This window comes from Bison bison, unplaced genomic scaffold (assembly GCF_000754665.1).
Source record: "Bison bison bison isolate TAMUID 2011002044 unplaced genomic scaffold, Bison_UMD1.0 scf7180017864480, whole genome shotgun sequence".
NCBI lineage: Eukaryota > Metazoa > Chordata > Mammalia > Artiodactyla > Bovidae > Bison > Bison bison.
The window spans coordinates 1,319,368-1,342,856 of record NW_011495040.1 but is presented as its reverse complement, the minus strand read 5'-3'; the positions used below and the strand labels follow the sequence as shown (position 1 = coordinate 1,342,856).

General features: G+C 42.9%; 1 protein-coding gene across 1 annotated transcript in view; it reads right to left on the bottom strand.

Moving 5' to 3' along the window:
* Positions 1–23,489, bottom strand: part of DNAH6 (dynein, axonemal, heavy chain 6) — a 280,222-nt gene that overhangs the window by 9,243 nt on the left and 247,490 nt on the right. The window contains exons 70-76 of the mRNA XM_010862179.1: positions 19,903–20,022; positions 18,765–18,886; positions 13,982–14,111; positions 10,277–10,404; positions 3,720–3,905; positions 3,102–3,174; positions 1,916–2,067 (exon numbers count right to left, since the gene is read on the bottom strand). Coding sequence (XP_010860481.1) covers positions 1,916–2,067; positions 3,102–3,174; positions 3,720–3,905; positions 10,277–10,404; positions 13,982–14,111; positions 18,765–18,886; positions 19,903–20,022 — 911 coding nt within the window. The remainder of the gene's footprint in view (positions 1–1,915; positions 2,068–3,101; positions 3,175–3,719; positions 3,906–10,276; positions 10,405–13,981; positions 14,112–18,764; positions 18,887–19,902; positions 20,023–23,489) is intronic.

Below are 23,489 nucleotides of genomic sequence, written 5' to 3'. Positions count from 1 at the left end.
GTTGATATCTCAGTACATTGGAGGCGGCCAGCTCAGATGGGCAGCAGTGAGTCTCAGCCCTGGCTGTATGCTGGAAGCACCCAGGGAGCTTTAACAAGTAGATGACTGATGTCACTGGGGTGATTCTGATGCAACTTGATGTGGTCTGGGCATCAGGATGTTTTTAAAGCTCCAGAGATGATTTTAACCTGCAATCCAGGTTGAGATATTTTAGAGTAGGGGTTCTCAAACTTGAGAAGAACCCCCTGGAGGACTTATTAAAATATAGATTTCTGGATCCCAGTCCAGAGTTTCTGATTCTATCTGGAATGGGTCCTTGGGACCCATAAATAAATGCTAATTTACTTTACTTAAAAAAAAAATTAAGTATGTTGTGTTAGTTTCAGGCACAGCGATTCAGTTATACATATATATGTGTGTGTATATATATGTACATGTGTGTATCTACTTGTATATGTGTATGTGTTTAGTTGCTCAGTCGTGTCCGACTCTTTGTGACCCTTTGGACAGTAGCCCGTCAGGCTCCTCTGTCCATGGAATTTTCCAGACAAGAATACTGGAGTGGGTTGCCATTTCCTCCTCCAGGGGCTCTTCCTGACTCAGGCAGGGATCAAACCTGCATCTCCTGTGTCTCCTGCGTTGCAGGTGGATTTTTTACCCACTGAGCCATTGAGGAAGCCTCATATACTTGTATATATATATTCTTTTTCAGATTCTTTTCCCTTACAGATCATTATAAAATATTGAGTATAGTTCCCTGTACCACACAGTAGGTCTTTGCTGCTTATCTGTTTTACATATAGCAGTGTATATGTCTTAATCCCAACCTGTTAATTTATCCCTCCTCCCCTCTCCCCACTTTGGTAACCATAGTTTCCTTTCTATATCTGTGGGTCTGTTTTCTGTTTTGCAAATAAATTCATTTCCAATAAGTGCTCAGGTGATGCTGAGGCTGCTGGTGTGGGGATCACACTTCAAGAACCTCTGTTCTAGAGGGAGTAAACCATGTAAGCAGAGAGCCTGAACTGCTTCCTTAGTGCATTCCTGCCGGTCATGTAATGTAGTTACAGTTACATGATGTGTGAAGTTAGCATATCAGTTCTGCTAGGAGACAGCTGAGTGAATGAGGCAGGAAGGTTTAACTTCTGATAACAGTTATATACTGTGAGGGCGCTACATGGTGGTCACGTGACACCCGCAGTTTCATTGACAATGCATTACAACTCTGAAGTTGGTGGCATGAACCCTATTTTGCAAATGTGAACACTGAGGTGCAGACATGTTAATCATTGCTCTAGCACACACAGCTGGGGAGGGGAAGGCAGAATTTACCCAGGCCTGCTTGATGCTGAAACTCTGGTTTTCAACCTCTTGCTATATTGCCTCCTCTGGTGGCTCAGTGGTAATGAATTCGCCTGCCAATGTGGGTAGACGTGGGCTCAGTCTCTGGGTTGGGAATATCCCCTGAAGGAGGGAATGGCAACCCACTCCAGTATTCTTGCCTGGAGAATCCCATGGACAGAGGAGCCTGGCAGGCTACAGTCCATGGGGTTGCACAGATTTGGACACGACTTAGTGACTAGACAACAAATATTGCCTCCACATGAATGAGAAAGTTACTCTAAGTATCTAAAGAAATAAGCAGTATTGATGTAAAATATATTTCTACAGATCAGACTAATTTAGGTGGTTGCCATCCAGTCACTGGTAATTGGGAGCTTGTCTTGGGAGTCTGACATGACTGAAGCGACTTAGTATGTGTGCATGCATGCATGCTTGGAGGTGTGGACCCATCCTGCCCTCTCCCACTCCTGCGAATGGAAAGTGGAAGGGGTGAGGGAGGGGAGATTGCTCTAGATCCTGATGACAGTAGATAGAAGCTGCTGTGCTGTAACAACGGTCAGGGAGACAGTACCTCTGTGTCCATGGGCAGTTCTTGTCCAAACTGCACTGTCTTGGCAGCTTCTATGACTGTGGCTTGATCCCGATAGACAGGAACCATGTTGTACTTGAAGCTCAGCTCATCTATAGGCAAATTGTATTTCCGAGCATGATTTTGAAGAGTTCCTATAAATACAAAAGCCAGAAAGCTGAGTTGCTATTATCCAAACATAGCTTCCACTTGCTTGGACCAGGATGCTCTAGCATTAAAGAGCTTCCTCTCCATCCAGAAGACCCAACATCTTACTCTGAATTACTGAGAGGGGTGGAGTCAAAATTTTGGTCCTGGTGGGAAAGAGAGGGAGGGCCAAGTCTAAAGTGCACTGCTCTGCCAATGGGGGAGACAAGCCAGCAAGGGCATTTCAGAAACCGATCTTCCCAACTTTTAACATCTTGCTTAGCTTGTCCTGTATGGCCTGTTTCAGGGCTGTGTATGATGGACTCGGGATGAGACAGATTAAGAGCTGGGCTAATTAGCATCTAGGGCTTCCCTGGTGGCTCAGTGGTAAAGAATCCACTTGCCAATGCAGGAGATGCAAGAGATGTGAGTTCAATCTCTGGGTCATCAAGATCTCCTGGAGAAGGAAATGGCAACCCATTCTAGTACTTCTTGCCTGGGAAATCCCATGAACAGAGGTGCCTGGCGGGCTATAGTCCATTGGTTGCAAAGATTTGGACAGGACTTGGAGACTAAACAACAACAAAATTAGCATCTAGGAGCCCAGAGGCCTTAGTGCCCTCTGGGGCTCACTGGCCAGAATCCCTGAGGACCACTGGAGGGACAGCAAAAATATTTTTTTAGAGAGAAGGAAGCTGCTCAGAGTTGGAGCCAAAGAAATTGGAGAGCAGGTGGTGTCCTGAGCATGGGTCCCATGGGGACTTGGGGCAGCTGTGTGCATTCTCAGGGAAGCAGCTTTTAGACTTGTAAACTGAGAGCAGCAGGGATTAAGTTGTTGGGGGAATGCCTGCTATTTCTGCCATCCTTTTCCTCTGCAAGTGAGGAAGAGCAGGGCCTTGTTGGGCTGCTGTATAATCAATTCCCCTTGGTTTAGGCCATCAGCAATCATGCCATTTTCCCAGTTCCCAGAAACCCAGCACAACTCATCACACACTTATTGATTTTTTTCCTATGGGGATTTTTCTAGGGAAAGCAGTGATACCTGTTAGAAATCCTTGAGGAAAGAAGAAACCGGAGATCCAGAAGGACTTGGGCTGTCCTCTTTTGAGCCACAGCTAAAGGAGAAACATTATACTATAATGTACTTTTTTTTTTTCTGAGATAGCAACTGTCATTTAAGTCAGAGTTATATTTCTGAGGGTCTCTTAGGAGGCAGAATCTAAACCGATCCTGAGTTATCACCAGCCCCATTCTTACTGCCTGCCCTGTCCCCCTTCCTCACCTACCAGGCTGACCATAAACCCAGAACCTGGTTATTATGGAGGTTCTAGAAGAAGGAGATAACAGCAAGGTCACACCTGGCCATTTGGACCCATGTCAGATTGGTTCTGTACCTCATGATGGGGGTCCCATGAATGAGATCTGAACCCCAAGGATGGCCTGGAATTAAAATGAAAAGTGGGGATAAGGGCACAGGGCAAACTACACTATAATCAGTGCACGATTTTCAAAGTGATGCTATTCCAGAAGTTTCTGTTTCTTTGGATTCAGATGATCCCTCAATGGTTGTCAATATTTCAGTTAGTGAGGGCTTCCTAAGGACCCCAGAGCCAACCATATTGTCAGATTGATCACACCCCAAAGAAGTAAATTTTCTTACATCCACAAATGCAGTCCTCAGAATAAGGTCTTTGACCCAAGATCCTAGTGGCTTCAGGGATGGGTAGGCGGTATTGGACCATAGAGAGGGAACCTGGTTGTTGAGGAAACTGTTATACACCTTTTCCATTTCTTCAGACATCACCACCAATCCAGCAATGGCTTTGTTGAGTGTATCTAGAGAGGTCTGAAAGAATAAGAAAGGATTGGTGCCTTTCACAGATGTTTTTATCAGGTGGGGATGACCCTCGTTCATGATGGCAGGTGTTGCCTTGGGCTGAAGGGCCCGCTTGGTGGCTGGTGTCCTCTATGCAGACCCTCTGCTGGGTCAGACCTTACAATCTTCATGCAGTTTTTACAACCTGTGACATAGAGGTGTAAGACCTTGGAGTGGGCATGGTTTAGGCAGTTAGTAGCATGATACAGTGAAGTGGATGGAGAAAGGAAGGTAGAGAAATGTCCCCCAAGCATTTTGAGAAATGCCACTGTCCAGCTCTCCTCCAGGCTGAAGGAAGAATGAGCCTTACGGTTAGTGATCTGGGAACCATGGAGGGGGCTGGGGTCATGGGAAGTACCTCCAACTCTATCCAGAGGGTGCCTGCAGCCCCAGCAGTTACAGCAGAAAGGGGAGATTCTTAGATGAGACCAGTCTTTCAGTTGATACCAGAGAGCTTCCTTATACTGGAAATACTTCTTTAAAGGTACACTCCTTATCCTCCCCTCATCTCAACAAAAGACAGAGGCTGGCAGCAGTCCTGGGAGACACTGGGCCAGCAGCAGCCATGGGAAATACAAAGCACCATCTGCTACCAGGCTAAAGGTAAAGGCAGGGTGTATAGATTTGTATAGGGGTTTCCCAGTAGCTCAGCAGTAAAGAATCTGCCTGCCAGTGCAGGAGATGTGGGTTCAATCTCTGGTCTGCAAGATCTCCTGGAGAAGGAAATGGCAACCCACTCCAGTATTCTTGCCTGGGAAGTCCCATGGACAGAGGAGCCTGGCAGGCTATAGTCCATAGGGTCTCAAAAGAGTCAGACACGACTTAGTGACTAAACAACAACAACATAGATTTGTATATTGCTCTCATGGGTTCCAGTTTTGTGAAAACTGCTGCCATATACAGGGGAAATATTACAGGAAGATATTAGAGGGCAAATTTATGTTGATGAAAGTGTCCGATTCTTTGAGAACCCATGGACCATAGCCCACCAGGCTTCTCTTGTCCATGGGATTCTCCAGGCTAGAATACTGGAGTGGGTTGCCATGCCCTGCTCTAAGGGATTGTCCTGATCTAGGGATCGAAATCGCATCTCTTACCTCTCCTGCATTGGCAAGCGGGTTCTTTACCACTAGTGCCACCTAGGAAGCCCAAGTCCTAGGACCACATGCAAATAGTTTTAGAGACAAGGTGACATGCGGATAAGACAGGGCTAGTCATCCTTCTATTCCTTCATGGAGTTTTTCCCCTCTTCGCATCTCTTCTCACAAGAGGCAGTGCTAGAAAAGAGGAGTTTTAAGTAGATATGCCCTTAGGATCTGAGGAACCATATGTAGCAGAGCAGAGGAAAAGAGCCTTTCAGTTCAGTTCAGTTCAGTTGCTCAGTCGTGTCCGACTCTTTGGACCCCATGAATCGCAGCACACCAGGCCTCCCTGTCCATCATAAACTCCCGGAGTTCACTCAGACTCACGTCCATTGAGTCAGTGATGCCATCCAGCCATCTCATCTTCTGTCGTCCCCTTCTCCTCTTGCCCCCAATCCCTCCCAGCATCAGAGTCTTTTCCAATGAGTCAGCTCTTCGCATGAGGTGGCCAAAGTACTGGAGTTTCAGCTTCAGCATCATTCCCTCCAAAGAAATCCCAGGGCTGATCTCCTTCAGAATGGACTGGTTGAATCTCCTTGCAGTCCAAGGGACTCTCAAGAGTCTTCTCCAACACTACAGTTCAAAAGCATCAATTCTTTGGCGCTCAGCCTTCTTCACAGTCCAACTCTCACATCCATATATGACCACAAGAAAAACCATAGCCTTGACTAGACGGACCTTTGTTGGCAAAGTAATGTCTCTGCTTTTGAATATGCTATCTAGGTTGGTCATAACTTTCCTTCCAAGGAGTAAGCGTCTTTTAATTTCATGGCTGCAGTCACCATCTGCAGTGAATTTGAAGCCCCCCAAAATAAATTCTGACACTGTTTCCACTGTTTCCCCATCTATTTCCCATGAAGTGATGGGACCGGCCAGGGCCAAAACACCACTCGACCTTAGACACCAAAAATGGAAGAAGGTAGCAGAAGACATATCTAAGATGCGTGGAGAACACTTGAGTCAGATCGCTGCAAGGAGCAGACCTCCAGTGCTGTCTAGATCAGTGGAAAGCAGACAGAGGTCACGTTGCCGCCAGTTCTCCCAGAGGCAGCGGCTGACAAGTAGTCATGTTCAGTGAGAAGAATGCACTTCAGATCTTTCTCCCTTATATTTAGAAGCCTACATCCCTGAGGGACCTCATCTGTCCCAGGACCTGCCTGGTCTCATGGTCCTGAACCATCAGGAGGCCAGTGAGCTCACCAAGATGGCAGCCCAAAGCCCCGGATGCTCCCACCCTCCCTTGGCCTTGTTGCCGCCACAGTGCAACCTTGCTGTTTGCTGGGTGAAGTGAAGGTGAGGCTGCGACACAGCCAGAGCCAGGCAGGAGTGGGCAGGGGCCAGGATGAGGGAGCTCTCTGGTGCAGGCCCAGCACCCCATGGTGGCCACTACCCTGCCTCTAATGGGAGTGCTCAGCTCTGACTCCTGATTGCCTTGCAGCCTGCTTCTCCCTGGGCTCCTCTTTCTTCTGCTTTTATTAGGTGAATTCTTCCATTAGTGGTGGACACTACTGTTTGACCAGAGGGGATCACTTTATTCCTGAGAGCCACATTAGTTCACTTGCATGTTCAAATATTCATGGAAGATTTAGGAGGTGTCAGGCACTGGGGAGACAGAGATGAAGTGTTAGTCACTCAGTTGTGTCTGACTCTTTGTGATCCCATGGACTGTAGTTCGTCAGGCTCTTCTGTCCATGGAATTCTCCAGTCAAGAATACTAGAGTGGGTAGCCATTCCCTTCTCCAGGGGATCATCCCAATCCAGGGATCAAACCCAGGTCTCTTGCATTGCAGGCAGATTATCTACCATCTGAGCCACTCGGAAAGTCCCCAAACAGATATGAATTATGTATTAATACCAGTCCCTTTGTCTTCAAGTTCATTGTCTGCTGGGGGAGCCATACTCGTGGAGGAGTAATTACAAAGCAAGGTGGTATGTTGTACACAAATACAGTGATGGACACAAACATCTCAGGTGACAGAGCCCTGAGACGGGGGCCCTGTCATCTGGTGGTGGAGGGAAGGACAGGTATTCCAGGAAGACTTTATGAGGAAGTGACATTTGGACTCATCCATCCTTAAGTGGGTGACCATGCATGAGGTGGAAGAGGCCAGAGATGAGCAGAATCCATCTCTTCTTCCTTTGAACAATCTGCTTGCCAAGTAGATGTGGGTTCAGTCCCTAGGTTGAGAAGATCCCCTGGAGAAGGAAATGGCAACCCACTCCAGTATTCTTGCCTGGGAAATCCTGTGGACAGAGGAGCCTGGCAGGCTACAGTCCACGGGGTTGCAAAAAAGTCGGACATGACTGAACGACTAAACAATAACAGCAACCGCATTAGTTTTAGCTGGGCACAGAACAATCCAACACAGAGACTACATTTCCCAGGAACACTTGCAGCTGGAGTGCTGCCATGTGATCAAGTTTTGGCTAAGGGATATAAGAATAAATGATGTATGCCACTTCTGTGTGACATTTTTATGAAGAAGCTGCTGTCCCTTGGCCCTCTTTCCCCTGTTTCAGTGGCTGGCAAAAGGAAACACTTGGAACAGCTCCTTTAGTACCAAAGGTGGAAGTCACCTGTTGAGGCTGGAAGAGCCAGCCTTCCAGTGGGATTCCTGATTAAACTGACAAAGCAAGAGTAACTACCTGCCTTGGGCAGGGGTTCCTCCGGGCTCTTCAGAGAGAGAAGTGAATTCCAATCTTGTTTTTGCCACTGTATTTGGGAATCTTTATCACAGCAGTTTAATCTATACCCTGATTCACTCAATGTAGAAGGTGATGCCCCCTTGCTTACTTAACTTATATGCAAGAGTAGTATATCATGTGAAATGCCAGACTGGATGAAGCACAAGCTAGAATCAAGATTGTAGTGAGAAATATCAATAACCTCAGATACACAGATGACACCACCCTTATGGCAGAAAGTGAAGAGGAACTAAAGAGCCTCTTGATGAAGGTGAAAGAGGAGAGTGAAAAAACTGGCTTAAAACTCAATATTCAAAAAACTATGATCATGGCATCCAGTCACATCACTTCATGGCAAATAGATGGGGACACAATGGAAACAGTGAGAGACTTTATTTTCTTGGGCTCCAAAATCACTGCAGATGATGACTTCAGCCATGAAATTAAAAGATGTTTGCTCCTTGGAAGAAAAGATATGACAAACCTACACAGCACATTAAAAAGCAGAGACATCACTTTGCCAACAAAGGTCTGTGTAGTCAAAACCTATGGTTTTTCCAGTCGTCATGTATGATGAGTATGAGAGTTGGACCATAATAAAAGCTGAGTGTGAAAGAATTGATGCTTTTGAAGTGTGGTGTTGGAGAAGACTCTTGAGAGTCCCTTGAATAGCAAGGAGATCAAACCAGTCAATCGTAAAGGAAATCAGTCCTGAATATTCATTGGGAGGACTGATGCTGAAGCTTCCATACTTTGGCCACCTGATGTGAAGAACTGATTCACTGGAAAAGACCCTGATGCTGGGCAAAACTGAAAGCAGGAGGAGAATGGGATGACAGAGGATGAGATGGTTGAATGGCATCACTGACTCAATAGACATGAGTTTGAGCGGGCTCTGGGAGTTGGTGATGGACAGGGAAGCCTGGTGTGTTGCAGTCCATGGGGTCACATGACTGAGTGACTGAACTGAAAAGGTGATAAGCTCTGACCTGACTAGCTGGCCTTCTGGTGCTGCTGTTTACCCAGTAGACCCAAGGTGAAGATGTCACTTATTCAGCTGACCTAGTTTCCCCTCACCCCCATCCCACGAGCGTGGGTATTGTCAGACAACCAGAAACATTTGGAGACTTGATTTCCTAATAGGGAATAGTCAGTCTTTAAAAGATCTACCCTAGTGCTTCCCTGGTGGGCCAGTGGTTAAGAATCTACCTGCCAATGCGGAGGACATGGGTTCAATCCCTGGTCTGGGAAGGTCCCACATGCCACAGGGAAACTAAACCTGTCAGCTACAACTACTGAGCTTGTGCTCTAGAGCCCAGGAACCGAAACTACTGAGCCCACGTGCCACAACTACTGAGCCCCATGTGTCGAGCCCATGCTGTACAAGATAAGCCGTCGTGATGAGAAGCCCATGCATTACAACTAGAGAAAGCCCCCAAGCAGCAACAAAGACACAACACAGCCAAAAATAAAAATAAAGTTCATTCACATAAAAAAAAATCTACCGTGGCTGTCCTCTCCAGTCTTATAACTGAGCCTTAATCCTGTGCCAGGTGTTTGGTTCCCTGCTTGGCAGTAAAACTTCCCCTGTTACTGCTCAGTAGTCAGTCTCTGTTTCTCTTATTAAAGTCATGCACAGAGAAACCAGGAAGTCCTGTAGCCATCATTACAAAGTCAAGGGCCTTCGGAAAATATTCCTGAGCATAAGGCAAAAGTTTAAATAGTTATTCTCAAATTTTAGTTGCAATGACATTGTCTGGGGGTGTTCATTTAAAATTCACAGTTGCAGGAATTACTCAAGAATCCTCACTCGGTAGGTCTGGAGTGGAATCAGGGAATTTATACTTGGAACACACAGCATAGTGGATCTTAATGCAGGTGTTTTATGGCCCATACTTAGAGAAACTTGGTTTTCATAGTCTTCACAAAGACTATGGTATTAAATGCTAACTAGACATTGGGCTTCACAGGTGGTGCTAGGGGTAAAGAACCTTCCTCTCAATGCAGGTTAGACATAAGAGACGTAGGTTCTATCCCTGGATCAGGAAGATCCCCTGGAGGAGGGCACAGCAACCTACTCCAGGGTTCTTGCCTGGAGAATCTCATGGACAGAGGAGTCTGGTAGGTTACAGTCCCTGGGGTCCCACAGAGTAGGACAGGACTGAAGCGACTTAGCATGCAAGCAGGCACTGGGAACAAGCACTGAGTCTGAATCTCTCTTAATTGAGTGCTTAGGTCCCTGCTCAAATTCCTAAAGTGTCAACCAAATTCTAAGGGTGCAAGTTAGGATAATGAAGGGTTTGTAATGCCCTGCAGTCATAAGCCATTATTACAGAAAGGGAACACAGACTAGTGAGAGGAGGGTGAATTAAGGTTTAGACAAGTTGGGCTTGAATGGTTGTTAGCACATCGACGTGGAAATGTTCAAGTGATGGGAATGGAAATGTCACATTGTTATACATGCTCCAAAACACTTTGATTCCCAAGAGCAAGGATGGCAGTGAGCACTCATACGTGTATTAGCCTCAGCAGATTGTTAAACCGGTCCACTTCCTGTCCAAGAACAGTGGTCAAGGAGTTAAGGCGTCCTTGAGGATCCTTGACGAAAAGGCTCTCAGAAGCGTTTTCCGTCTCCAGAATTTCTGAAATACACACGGCAGATTCATCAGATGGATTATCATTGATTTCTCTTATAACATTGCACTTATCTTAAGCTTTCTTAAAGCCCACTTCTCTTGTCCCTGGGCCCAGGTTGAACGGGAGCAGGCTGTGCACACTTCAGGGGCAAGTGCTACATGGTAGACAAGGGACATCCCTGAGACCAGAGGTGCCAGGGGTCTCAAGTTGTCTCCTCTGCCTTGTGTGTACACAGGGTGTGTAAGCCTCACTCTTCCCTGCACGCCCATGTTGCATCTAGTCACTCGGTCTTATCTGACTTTTTTTGTGGCCCCATGAACTTTAGCCTACCCGGCTCCTCTGTCCATGGGATTTTCTGGGCAAGACTACTGGAGTGGGTGCCATTTCCTTCTCCAGGGCATCTTCCTGACTCAGGGATTGAACCCATGTCTCTGTGTCTCCTGCTTTGCAGGCAGATTCTTTACCACTGAGATGCTGGGGAAGCCCTCCACCTTGCATCTAGGTATCTAGGAGCGGAAGGGCTGGGGGAAGGACACCCCCCAAGAGAGAAGAGATTTGGCTTTTATCTTACTGTTGTTCAAAGGGACTGACTGGATTCTGAAATGATTCCATGGTTCAAACTGGATGAAAAATTGTGCTTTTCTCTTTTCCTATAATCCACCCAGTGGGGACTGATATAAGCTCTGAACAAAGAAGGACCTGCATTCTCCTGACATACCTAAGCAAAGCATGAGAAGATGAATGGTTCTGAGCTATGGACATTAAGTTCCTTCTAACCACTCATTTTGGCTGCTGTAGAAAAATCACACAGCAGTGTGGGTCAGTGCAAGCTCTTGGGTCCATAGGGCTGTGGTTACAGGCCCCTGCTCTTCTCCTTCTGTCTGTCCCCTTGGGCTATTCCGAATCTCAGTTCTCTTGTTTAGCCAACTGAACCCCTGCCCCCTCAGTCTCAACAGATGGCATTGCTTATCATTTCACAGCAAAAGTACAAACTTCATAAAGCATGGAGAGAAAAACCTCCTAGGTGTCAATGGAACTCTATGAAACAAGAACCTTTACTCTCCATTCATCTGTTCATCCATCCACCCATCATCCATCCATCTTCATCCCTTTTTCCTCCCAGTTCTCCATCTAGTGTTTATTAAAAAATGCTTTCTAAAATAATTCAGTTGCTTTGATATCTATAGAACTCTCTACTCAAGAAGAGATTCTTTTGAAGGCCTGCTTTAGGAGGAACATAACTGGCGTCTGAGGTCACATAGGTCTTTTTTGGGGGGCCTTTAGAGTATTGGTGGGACTTTGCTGGTGGCTTGGATGGTAAAGAATCTGCCTGCAATGCGGGAGACCTGGGTTTGATCCCTGGGTCAGGAAGATCCCCTGGAGAAGGGAATGGCTACCCACTCCAGTATTCTTGCCTGGAGAATTCCATGGACAGAGGTTACAGTTCATGGGGTCCCAAAAATTTGGAGACAACTGAGCGACTTTCACTTCAAGAATATTGGTAAAGCTTAGTGTGATTGTGAGCATGTGTGCTCAGTTGTGGCCAATTCTTTGTGACCCCACAGACCGTAGCCCACCAGGCTCCTCTGAAATTGAGTTTTTCACGCAAGAACACTGGAGTGGATTGCCATTTCTTACTCCAGGGGATCGTCCCGACCCACGGATTGAACCCGAGTCTTCTGCACTGGCAGGTGGATTCTTGACCGCTGCACCACCTGGGTGCGCTACTATGATGTAATAAGAAATATGCATTTTGGTCTTTGTCTCCATCTTCTGGCCAGAGTGCCTAAAACCCTTATAATTTCCTCATTGGTAAGAGTGATAGGAGCATCTTTTATATAATTATTGGTTTTTGACCCCAACTCCTGAAATAGCTCTTGATCAGTAAAGGTGAAAGGGGCGTCTTTTATTATTGATAACAAGCCCCTTTCAACCTCAAACTCAAACACCTGAGTTTATGTTAAGGAGGTGACTCTAGTACTGACTCTAAGATGAGGGGCTGGTTGTCAGGCAAACTAACCATGTGATTAGAGATTTGGACACTCTAGCTGTACTCTCTGATCTCCTGGGAGAGGGGAGGGGCTGGAGGTTGAGTTACTTATTAAGGGCCAATGATTTAACCAATCATGCCTATGTATGGAAGCTTCCATAAAAACCTAACTGAAGGGGTTAGGAGAGTTTCTGGGTTGGTGAACACATCCATGTGCCAGGAGGGTGGTGTACCCAGACTCCTCAGGGACAAAATCTCCTGTCCTTGGGACTCTTCTGGACCTTGTCTTATGTATCTCTTTATCTTGTTGCTTATCTTTATCCTTCATAATATCCTTTAAAATAATCTGGTAAATGTAATTAACTGTTTCCCTGAGTCCTGTGAGCCAGTCTAGAAAATTACTGAATCCCAGAAGGGGCTTGTGGGAATCCTTGATCTGTGGCTGGTTGGTCAGAAATAAAGGTCACAACCTGAGGACTTGCAGTTGACTTTTAAAGTGCAGACAGTCTTATGGGTCTGAGCCCTTAACTTGTGGGATTTGTGCCCACTCTGGATAGTTAATGTCATAACAGAGTTGTAGGACATCCAGTTGGTGTCCAGAGAGTTGGAGAATTGCTTAATGTTGTGTAACCCACACACTTGGTATCAGAGTATTGTGAATAGAGACAGAAGCACAGTTTACTTTTATAGTCACTCATTTTTTTTTCTGCCTCATCTTTCTTTTTCCTATAATGACATTTCCAACGATGAACAATAGATTAAGACATCTAAATCTATAGTCACTCTAAGAAAAGCGTGAAAGTGGATCTTCGTGATCATTCAGGAAGATCCCTTAACTCACCAGAAAATGAAGTAAAATAATAAATTATTCTTCTCTACTTCTCACTTCCCAGGTGACATTAGTGGTAAAGGGCCTGCCTGCCAATGCAGGAGACATAAGAGATGCAAGTTTGATCCCTGAGTCAGGAAGATCCCCTGGAGGAGGGTATGGCAACCCACTCCAGTGTTCTTGCCTGGAGAATCCTATGGACAGAGGAGCCTGGTGGGCTACAGTCCATGGGGTTGCAAAGAGATGGACATAACTGAAATGACTTAGCATATATGCAGGCACTTCTCTTGTTGGAGACAAAAAGTGAAATGGATTCTAGGGCTGTCCAATAGAATATTTTATGAAGATGGAAATGTTCTCCATCTGCATTGTCCAATATGGCAGCACTTAAAATGTGACTAGTGCAACTGAGGAAATGAATTTTAAAGTTTAAGTAGCCACATGTGGCTAGTGGCTACTGTCTTGGACAGTACAGGTCTAGAGACAATAGGAACCTCAGAAAAAAGTCTTTTTAAAGTTATATTGGGCTAGAAACCAACTTTCTCTTCATGCTTCTGGCAGTTGAGATGTCAAGGGGCTGCAGGCTTCAGGGGCTGCAGGCTTCTAATCTATAAATAGAGGCCTCTACATTGAAAGAGCTCTCTCTCTACATAAAGAAAAAATTCTACATATTAAGCAGATATGGACACCTGCCAATCACTCAGCTTTCTGAGTTTATTCCTAAGAGTCCCATTACCCACATAAGCCAACAATTATTTACTACCTGGAACTCTAGTCCGGACAGAAGCAACAAGTTCTTGGACAATTTCATCATTGCTCTTTCCCTCTCCACCAGAAGAGGACCTTGGTTGAACCTCAAGTATAGTGTTGATCAAAGTGTTGGTCTCTTTGTACTACAAGAAGAAACAGAACAGTGAGGACCCAAATTCTCAAAAAAATAATTTTGCAGCACATACAGTTTATTACAGAAATAATAGCTGTTGCCAAAACCAAGGACATTTTATTTTTTTATGTTGAAGACAGAGTTGGTAAAATGTGCTCATTGGAAATGCATAGTATTTCATCCGTGGTGTTATAGTTAAACATTTCTGGTTGAATAACACTTTAATGTAAATGTCATTTAATCATAGTTTTTTAAATGGTTAAAATGATAAATTTTATGTTATATGTTTTACCACAATAAAAAATGGTTAAACAATTTTTGGCTAATTCTTTAAAAGGTAGTTATGAAAGTGAGGAAGAAATAATGAGAATTTGGGAACACATGTACACCCATGGTGGATGCATGTTGATGTATGGCAAAACCAATACAATATTGTAAAGTAAAAAAAATAAAAATAAAAAAAGAACATACTTTTATTTAAATAATGTTACCTCAATTAGAAAAGTATTATAGAACATTATTAAAAATTTAGAAAACAGAAAAGTAAAAAAAAAATTATTCATGATTTTGCTTTTAAGAATTATTTATAACTTTAGTTTACCTGCCCCACCCCTGAATTAGCCATCTGACTATCAGGGAAGTCCTCATTGGCTCTTTCTAATGTGGTTTATTTTTCCTTTGATTTTATGCTTAGAAATTCCTATTCCAAGATCAGTTAAATATTGTTAATTTTTCTAGATTTTTCCTTTATTCAGAAACATGGTAACTTCTCATGTATATTTGTTGGAATCTCTTAGAGGTTTTTTTTATACTGGTCATAACACTTATCATTCACTTACCCAAGAAAAGAATTCAGAACCTAGAATTACAGATCTTGATTGTTAAAATTATATTCTACATGACAGATCTTCTTTCAAACATTACTTTTGACATGTTCATTAGGTCCTAAACAACTGTAATGTTAATTACTTAACGCTATAGTTGAATAGTTTGATTTCCTTGCTCAGTGCCAACCATTTAATAGTGACTTTTCCATTTTAGTTTATGCTTCCCAGGTGTTGCTAGTGGTAAAGAATCCACCTGGCAGTGCAGAAAATGCAAGAGATGTGGGTTCGATTCCTAGGTTGGGAAGGTCCCCTGGAGGAGGAAATAGCAAACCATTCCAGTACTTTTGCCTGGAGAATTCCATGGACAGAGAAGCCGGTGGGCTACAGTCCTTGGGGCCACAAAGTGTCGGACATGACTGAGCACATACACTGTTTTAGTTCTTGACTTCTTGGTTAGTCAAAAGTTTTGAAACATTTAGAACAGCCAGGCCCAGCTTTCTTTACTGGTCTCTAGTATGCACCTTTGTAAGTGTAGTTTGCTGAGCTGAGGAAGGAATCATTCATATTTTGTCCATTAATACTCTATTGATGAGACAGAATTATCTAACCTAAATCAACTAAAGCAAAAAGAAGGGATATGTTGGCATATATAGCTGGGAAGAAGAGAACTCAAGTCATGTGGGTTTCAGGCATGGATGGATCTGGCATTCTCTCTCCTGTTCATGTCTGGTTGTTTCTCTCATTCTTTCCTGTGGCAGATAACCTTCTTCATGTGGTAGGAGAAGGGGTCAGGGGATCAGGGATAAGGGCACAGAATGCTGCAGATATGCAGCATCTTAGTCAGTCATTCCAGAGGAAAGACAACCCTCTCCCAGTCCAGCATCTATATATCTTTTCACAGGAAAGGACTCTCATTCTCCTAGCATGGGCCATGGGCCTGCTCCTTGGACCAGGTCTAGTAGCTGGGTGATGCTGTGATGCCTGGGTCACATGCCCACCTCTGTGAAGGCAAAGAGTGGTTGGAGGTTTTACCAGAATCTAATAGACTGAGGAAGTGGAAGTTGTCCCAAAGGGAAGAGGTAAGAGTCGGGTGCGTACTGTGCCAGAAAAATGAAGGAAGGGAGGCTGGACAGAAAAATATACCTGGGGCCTGACCACATGCCTATTATCTTATTCTCAGTCATTTAGAACTGATGGAAAACACAAAAAACTACATTCACAGGTATACATGGCCAAGAATGCTACTCCTCCCCAAAGTCCTGACTTCTCACTGAATGCAGCAAGTCTATCATTTCCACAGTCTTCTCTCTCTTCTTTCACCTCCACATCCACCCACTCTAGAGCAAACAGTCAGATGATTGAATATTAACACTAGGTTTGGCCACCTCTTTTTCCTCCTGAAAGTAGAATCAGGAAAAATGAGATATTCCAACTCTTGACTGAATGTGCTGTGCTTAGTTGCTCAGTCGTGCCCAACTCTTTGCGACCCCATGGACTCTAGCCCAGGCTCCTCTGTCCGTGGGGATTCTCCAGGCAAGAGTACTGGAGTGGGTTGCCATGCTTTCCTCCAGGGGATCGTCCCAAGCCAGGAATCGAATCCAGGTCTCCTGCATTGCAGGCAGATTCTTTTACCATCTGAGCCACCAGGGAAGCCCTTCACTGAATAGCAAACCAATTTTTAGGGCAGAGAGCATGACATAGGTTTTGGATCATTGAGAAGTTCCACAGTTGTTTTGTACATGTTCCTTGATATCTGGGCTGATTTTACCCTCTAATTTGTCTCTTATTTGTACAGACAAAATTTAAATTGCAAAGAAAGGTGATTCCCTTCAGCTTCATGAGGCCAATGTGGTCTCCAACATTTACAGTATTCCAGGGCCCCAGGGACATACCTCTTTTCATGGCTTTGGTTCACCTAAAGATTCCAGAACATGATAGGTAATAAAACTGAAAGGATATGGAAGGGACCGGTCATGGGGGAGTCTTGAGTGCCATGCTGAGGAACTTGGACTACCCTTAAGTAATGGCATGGCATCAGAGGGTCTTGGAGGAATAAAATTATCCACTTTGCTCTTTGGACCTACTGCTGTGGTCAAGTTGTTGTTATTCTGTTGCTAAGTCCTGTCCAATTCTGCAACTCCATGGCCTGTAGCATGTCAGGCTCCTCTGTCCTCCACTATTTCCCAGAGTGTGCTCAAATTCATGTCCATTGAATTGGTGACACTATATAACCATCTCATCCTCTGCCTCTCCCTTATCCTTTTCCCTTCAATCTTTCCCAGCATCAGGGTGTTTTCCAGTGAGTCAGCTCTTCTCATCAGGTGGCCAAAGTACTGGAGCCTCAGAATTAGTCCTTTCAGTGAATATCCAGGATTCATTTCCTTTGAGATTGACTTCACTTGATCTCCTTGCAGTCCCAGGGACTCTCAAGAGTCTTCTCCAGCACCACCATTCAAAAGCATGAATTCTCAGCCTTCGTTATGGTCCAGCTCTCCATCCATACATGACTACTGGAAAACCATAGCTTTGACTATATGGATCTTTGTTGGCAAAGTGATGTCTCTACTTTTTACTATGCTGTCTAGGTTTGTCATAAGCTTTTCTTCCAAGGAACAAGTGTCTTTTAATTTCATGGCTGTAGTCACCGTCTGCAGTGATTTGGAGCCAGGAAGATAAAATCTGTCACTGCTTTCACTTTTTCGTCTTCTATTTGCCATGAAGTGATGGGACCAGATGCCATGATTTTAGTGATCTGGTCCTATGACCTTGATGAACTGTGCTTTCATTTTTAAATTTTTAAATTATTTAAAAAAAATTAATACATAATAGCCAGGGAACTATATTCAATATCCTGTGACAAACCATAATGGAAAAGAATATGAAAAATTATATATATATATGTATAACTGAGTCACTACTATACAGAAGAAATTAACATTGTAAATCAATTACACTTCAATAAATTTTTTTAAATTGTTGAGTCAAAAAATTGAGATATAGTTGATGTACAATATTATATGTTACAGGTGTACAGCAGAGTGACTCACAATTTTTAATGGTTATACATCATTTATAGTTATCATAAAATATTTCCTACTTGTGTTGTACAATATGCCCTTATAGCTTTCTAATTTTATACATGATAGTCTATACTTCTTAATCTCTTACCCCTGTTTTGCCCCCCACTCTTTCCTTTCCTCACTGGTAACCACTAGTCTGTTCTCTGTATCTGTAAGTGTGCTTCTTTTTTGTTACCTTCACAAGTTTGTCGTAATTTTTGGATTCCACATATAAGTGATATCACACAATATTTCTCTCTGACTTATTTCACTCAGCATAATGCCCTCCAAGTCCAACCTGCTGTTGCAAACAGCAAAATCAATGATCCGTGCTTTTGAAGAGCAGTGTTTGATTTATCTGCCTTGGATATTTGCTATTATACTTTTATAACCTATTCATCTATGGATCCATAAATCCTTGTATAATATGATATAAATATCCCCAGAATGGACAGAGAAGAGCAAAAGAGAAAGGACTGTCTGGATTACCATCCAAATCCCCGTATTATGGAAGACTAGCAGGTAGATTATGGACCAGGCAGAGGCTGGAAGGTGAGGAGGTGGTCAGTGACAAGAAGATACCTAACTATCTTAGGATCCCATGAAAGATCCAGAGACAACAGGTGGCTAAATTGGAACCAAATGCTAAAGCTGAGGTGAAACATTTATTTTATTTACTTAAGAAGATTATAATTTACACAACCAGTGAGATGCTTATGGATGTTTCAGGTTTATATACACAATATGAATATGCATTTAAGTTGAAAGGCCACATACCTGGTAAACTAGGTTGGCATTTTCATGCATTCCAAATATTTCTGGGTCATCTATCAAAGGCAGGTTTTCAATGTAGTCTTTAAACTCTTGCAGGCTGTCAGCCAAGGGTGCAAAATAGATACCTGTTATTGAAAACACAGAAGGCAAATATGCCTTAAATAGATGACTTTTGAGTACCGCCAAGTTTGGTGCTTCTCTGTCTGTTCAGATGGTGGCTGTCATCAGCTGCATCATGGAGAAACAGGGATGGTTTTTTGCAAGCCCCCTAGCTTTCATTGCTGTGTCAAATTTCTTTACGTTTTCTGGAGGCCTTTAGCATCTATCAGTGTCCTAACCTTTTAAGGTGTCATCTGCAGAACATTCCAAGATTCTAAGAATTCAGGCATGTGCTGCTGAAAGGTGTGCTCTGAAGTGATAAAACTTTGAAAACACATTTAGACAGAATACAATCTACTTTAGACCAGAAATAGTTAAAAACGGTTATCATAGAATAGATATCTTTGTACTCTTACAACCAAAGCTGAAGCTATGACAATCCTGGACCACATATTAAAAAGCAGAAACATCACTTTGCCAACAAAGGTCCATATAGTTAAGGATATGGTTTTTCCAATAGTCACGTATGGACATGAGAATTGGACCAAAGAATTGGTGCTTTTGAACTATGGTGCTGGAGAAGACTCTTGAGAGTCCCTTGCACAGCAATGAGATCAAACCAGTCAATCCTAAAGGAAATCAACTCTGAATATTCATTGGAAGGACTGATGCTGAAGCTACAATACTTTGGCCACCTGATGGGAAGAGCCAACTCATCGGAAAAGATTCCAATGCTGGAAAAGATGGAGGGCATGAGGAGAAGGGGGCAACAGAGAAAGAGATGGTTGGATGGCATCACTGACTCAACGGTCATGAGTTTGAGATAGTGAAGGACAAGGAAGCCTGGCATGCTGCAATCCCTGGGGTCACAAAGAGCTAGGCACGACTTAGCAACCGAAAAAGGAACAAAGCATGGGGATGGTGAGTGTGGGGGTCTGGGTGGTGCGGACTGGACACAGATAGCTCCTGGATGGAAAACTGAGGACGCTGTTAATGACTTCTTGGAAAAGGTCTTTTTCCATAGTATTGAAAAGTCACTCACCTGATTCAGAATATTTATAACCGTCTTGTAATGTTTCAGGAGAAAAAAATCTTTTCAAGACAGTACGAAGGCATCTTTGATCCCAGGTATCTGTAACTCTTCCACCATAGGTAATTTCACCTGAAAAGGAGTTTGCATTTAAAAATGTTGTTTGTTTTTAACTGATATGCATACCCACATTCTAATAGGTTTATTTATTTACACATTTGGCACATTGAGTGTCTTTCCACTAACCTATCCCTAAAGATAATAAAAGTCAATTTTTAAAAAGCAGAAAGAAGACTAGTATATGTTGTTGTTTAGTTGATAAGTTGTGTCCAACTCTTTTGTGACCCCCACCTGAACTGTAGCCTGCCAGGCTCCTCTGTTTATGAGGTTTCCCAGGCAAGAAAATACTATAGGGGGTTGCCATTTTCTCCTCCAAGGGATCTTCCTGACCCGGGGATGGAACCCTTGTCTCCTGCACTGGCAGGTGGATTCTTTACCATTGAGTCACCAGAGAAGCCCAAGGAGGTATATATATTTTCTCCCAATTATTTTGCCTTTCCCAAATAACTGAAACTAAAGCTACTGAGCTCTGTTTACATATTTCTTCTTTCTTCCTGCTTTTTTTCTTTGTCTAAAAAATATTGAAATATTGACTTTTGGCCTTATCCCATCATTGACTGTAGTATTGTAAAACATACCTACTTTGCATCAAAGACTGCCTTTTGGGGGCCAGTAAGCTAAATGGAACCAAAATATTTACAAAAAGGCATTCAAAATCTATACATACCTTATACATTATTGATGTACAAGGAGGAAAGGATAGATCCAAGATGAAAGAGACAATTTACCTCACAGAAATTATATTATGGGGTATTAAAATTTATTGGTATCCCATCTCTCTTTCCACAGAGAAGCTATGTCCATTGTCACCCCCACATTACAAATAGGAAAGATAGTTATTCTGTGCTGTAATGATTGTATTACTGATGTGGTGGTTTAGTTGTTAAGTCATGTCTGACTCTTGAGACCCCATGAACAGTAGCCTGCCAGGCTCCTCTGTTCATGAAATTTCCCAGGCAAGAATACTGGAGTGAGTTGCCATTTCCTTCTCCAGGGGATCTTCCCTACCCAGGGATTGACCCTGCATCTTCTGCACTGAAGGTAGATTCTTTACACCCGAGACACCAGGGAAGCCCACTGCTGATATAATTCCTTGCTACAATTTCTTATTCACCTCTGTAGTGCTCCAAGAAGAATTTTACCTATGATACTGATGTTGTCAACTTCTGGATCTTTTAAATGTTCATCCGCTCATCTCCATCTCTTATTATGTCAAGATTTTTTTCATTCTCTTTCAATCTGACATGGTTGGTTGAGAGAAAGTTATTTGTGCTTGGATCTTTGTAGTTTATTTCTTCCAGGATAGCAATGTGCTAACTGGCATCTATCTTTTGTCTCCTGTTGAAGCACCTCTGGTCAGTTTTTTTTTAATTTATTTATTTTAATTGGAGGCTAATTACTTTACAGTATTGTAGTGGTTTCTGTCATACATTCACATGAATCAGCCATGGGTGTACATGTGTTCCCCATCCTGAATCCTCCTCCCATCTCCCTCCCCATTCCATCCCTCAGGGTCATCCCAGGGCACCAGCCCTGAGCACTCTGTCTCATGCATCAAGCTTGGACTGGTGATCTATTTCACATATGATAATATACATGTTTCAATTGCCATTCTCTCAAATCATCCCTCTCTCGCCTTCTCCCAGAGTCCAAAATCTGTTCATCTGTGTCTCTTTTGCTATCTCGCATTTAGGGTCATTGTTACCATCTTTCTAAATTCCATATATATGCATTAGTATACTATATTGGTGTTTTTCTTTCTGACTTACTTCACTCTATATAATAAGCTCCAGTTTCATCCACCTCATTAGAACTGATTCAAATGTATTCTTTTTAATAGCTGAGTAATATTCCATTGTGTATATGTACCACACCTTTCTTATCCATTTGTCTGACAATGGACATCTAGGTTGCTTCCATGTCCTGGCTATTATAAACAGTGTTGTGTGAACATTGGGGTACACATGTGTCTTTCAATTCTGGTTTCCTTGGTGTGTATGCCCAGCAGTGGGATTGCTGGGTTGTATGGCAGTTCTATTTCCAATTTTTTAAGGAATGTCCACACTGTTCTCCATAGTGGCTGTACTAGTTTGCATTCCCACCAACAGTGTAAGAGGGTTCCCTTTTCTCCGCATCCTCTCCAGCATTTATTGTTTGTAGACCTTTTAATAGCAGCCATTCTGACCAGTGTGAGATGGTACCTCATTGTGGTTTTGATTTGCATTTCTCTGATAATGAGTGATGTTGAGCATCTTTTCACGTGTTTGTTAGCCATCTGTATGTCTTCTTTGTAGAAATGTCTGTTTAGTTCTTTGGCGCATTTTTTGATTGAGTCATTTATTTTTCTGGAATTGAGCTGCAGGAGCTGCTTGTATGTTTTTGCGATTAATTCTTTGTCAATTGCTTTGTTTGCTATTATTTTCTCCCATTCTGAAAGCTGTCTATTCACCTTGCTTATAGTTTCCTTTGTTGTGCAAAAGTTTTTAAAATTTAATTAGGTCCCATTTGTTTATTTTTGCTTTTATTTCTGTTACTCTGGGAGGTGGTTCATAGAGGATCCTGCTGTGATTTACATCGGAGAGAGTTTTGCCTATATTTTCCTCTAGGAGTTTTATAGTTTCTGGTCTTACATTTAGATCTTTAATCCATTTTGAGTTTATTTTTGTGTATAGTGTTAGAAAGTGTTCTAGTTTCATTCTTTTACAAGTGGTTGACCAGTTTTCCCAGCACCACTTGTTAAAGAGATTGTCTTTTCTCCATTGTATATTCTTGCCTCCTTTGTCAAAGATAAGGTGTCCATAGGTGTGTGGATTTATCTCTAGGCTTTCTATTTTGTTCCATTGATCTATATTTCTGTCTTTGTGCCAATACCATACTGTCTTGATGACTGTAGCTTTCTAGTAGAGCCTGAAGTCAGGCAGGTTGATTCCTCCAGGTCCATTCTTCTTTCTCCAGATTGCTTTGGCTATTCAAGGTTTTTGTATTTCCATACAAATTGTGAAATTATTTGTTCTAGTTCTCTGAAAAATACCATTGGTAGCTTGATAGGGATTGCATCGAATCTATAGACTGCTTTGGGTAGTATACTCATTTTCACTATATTTATTCTTCTGATCCATGAACATGGTATATTTATCCATCTAGTTGTGTCATCTTTGATTTCTTTCATCAGTGTTTTATAGTTATATATATATAGGCCTTTTGTTTCTTTTAGGTAGATTTATTCCTAAGTATTTTGTTATTTTTATTGCAATGGTGAATGGAATTGTTTCCTTAATTTCTCTTTCTGTACTCTTATTGTTAGTGTATAGGAATGCAAGGGATTTCTGTGTGTTAATTTTATATCCTGCAACTTTACTATATTCACTGATTAGCTCTAGTAATTTTCTGGTGGAGTCTTTAGGGTTTTCAATGCAGAGGATCCTGTCATCTGCAAACAGTGAGAGTTTTACTTCTTCTTTTCCAATCTGGATTCCGTT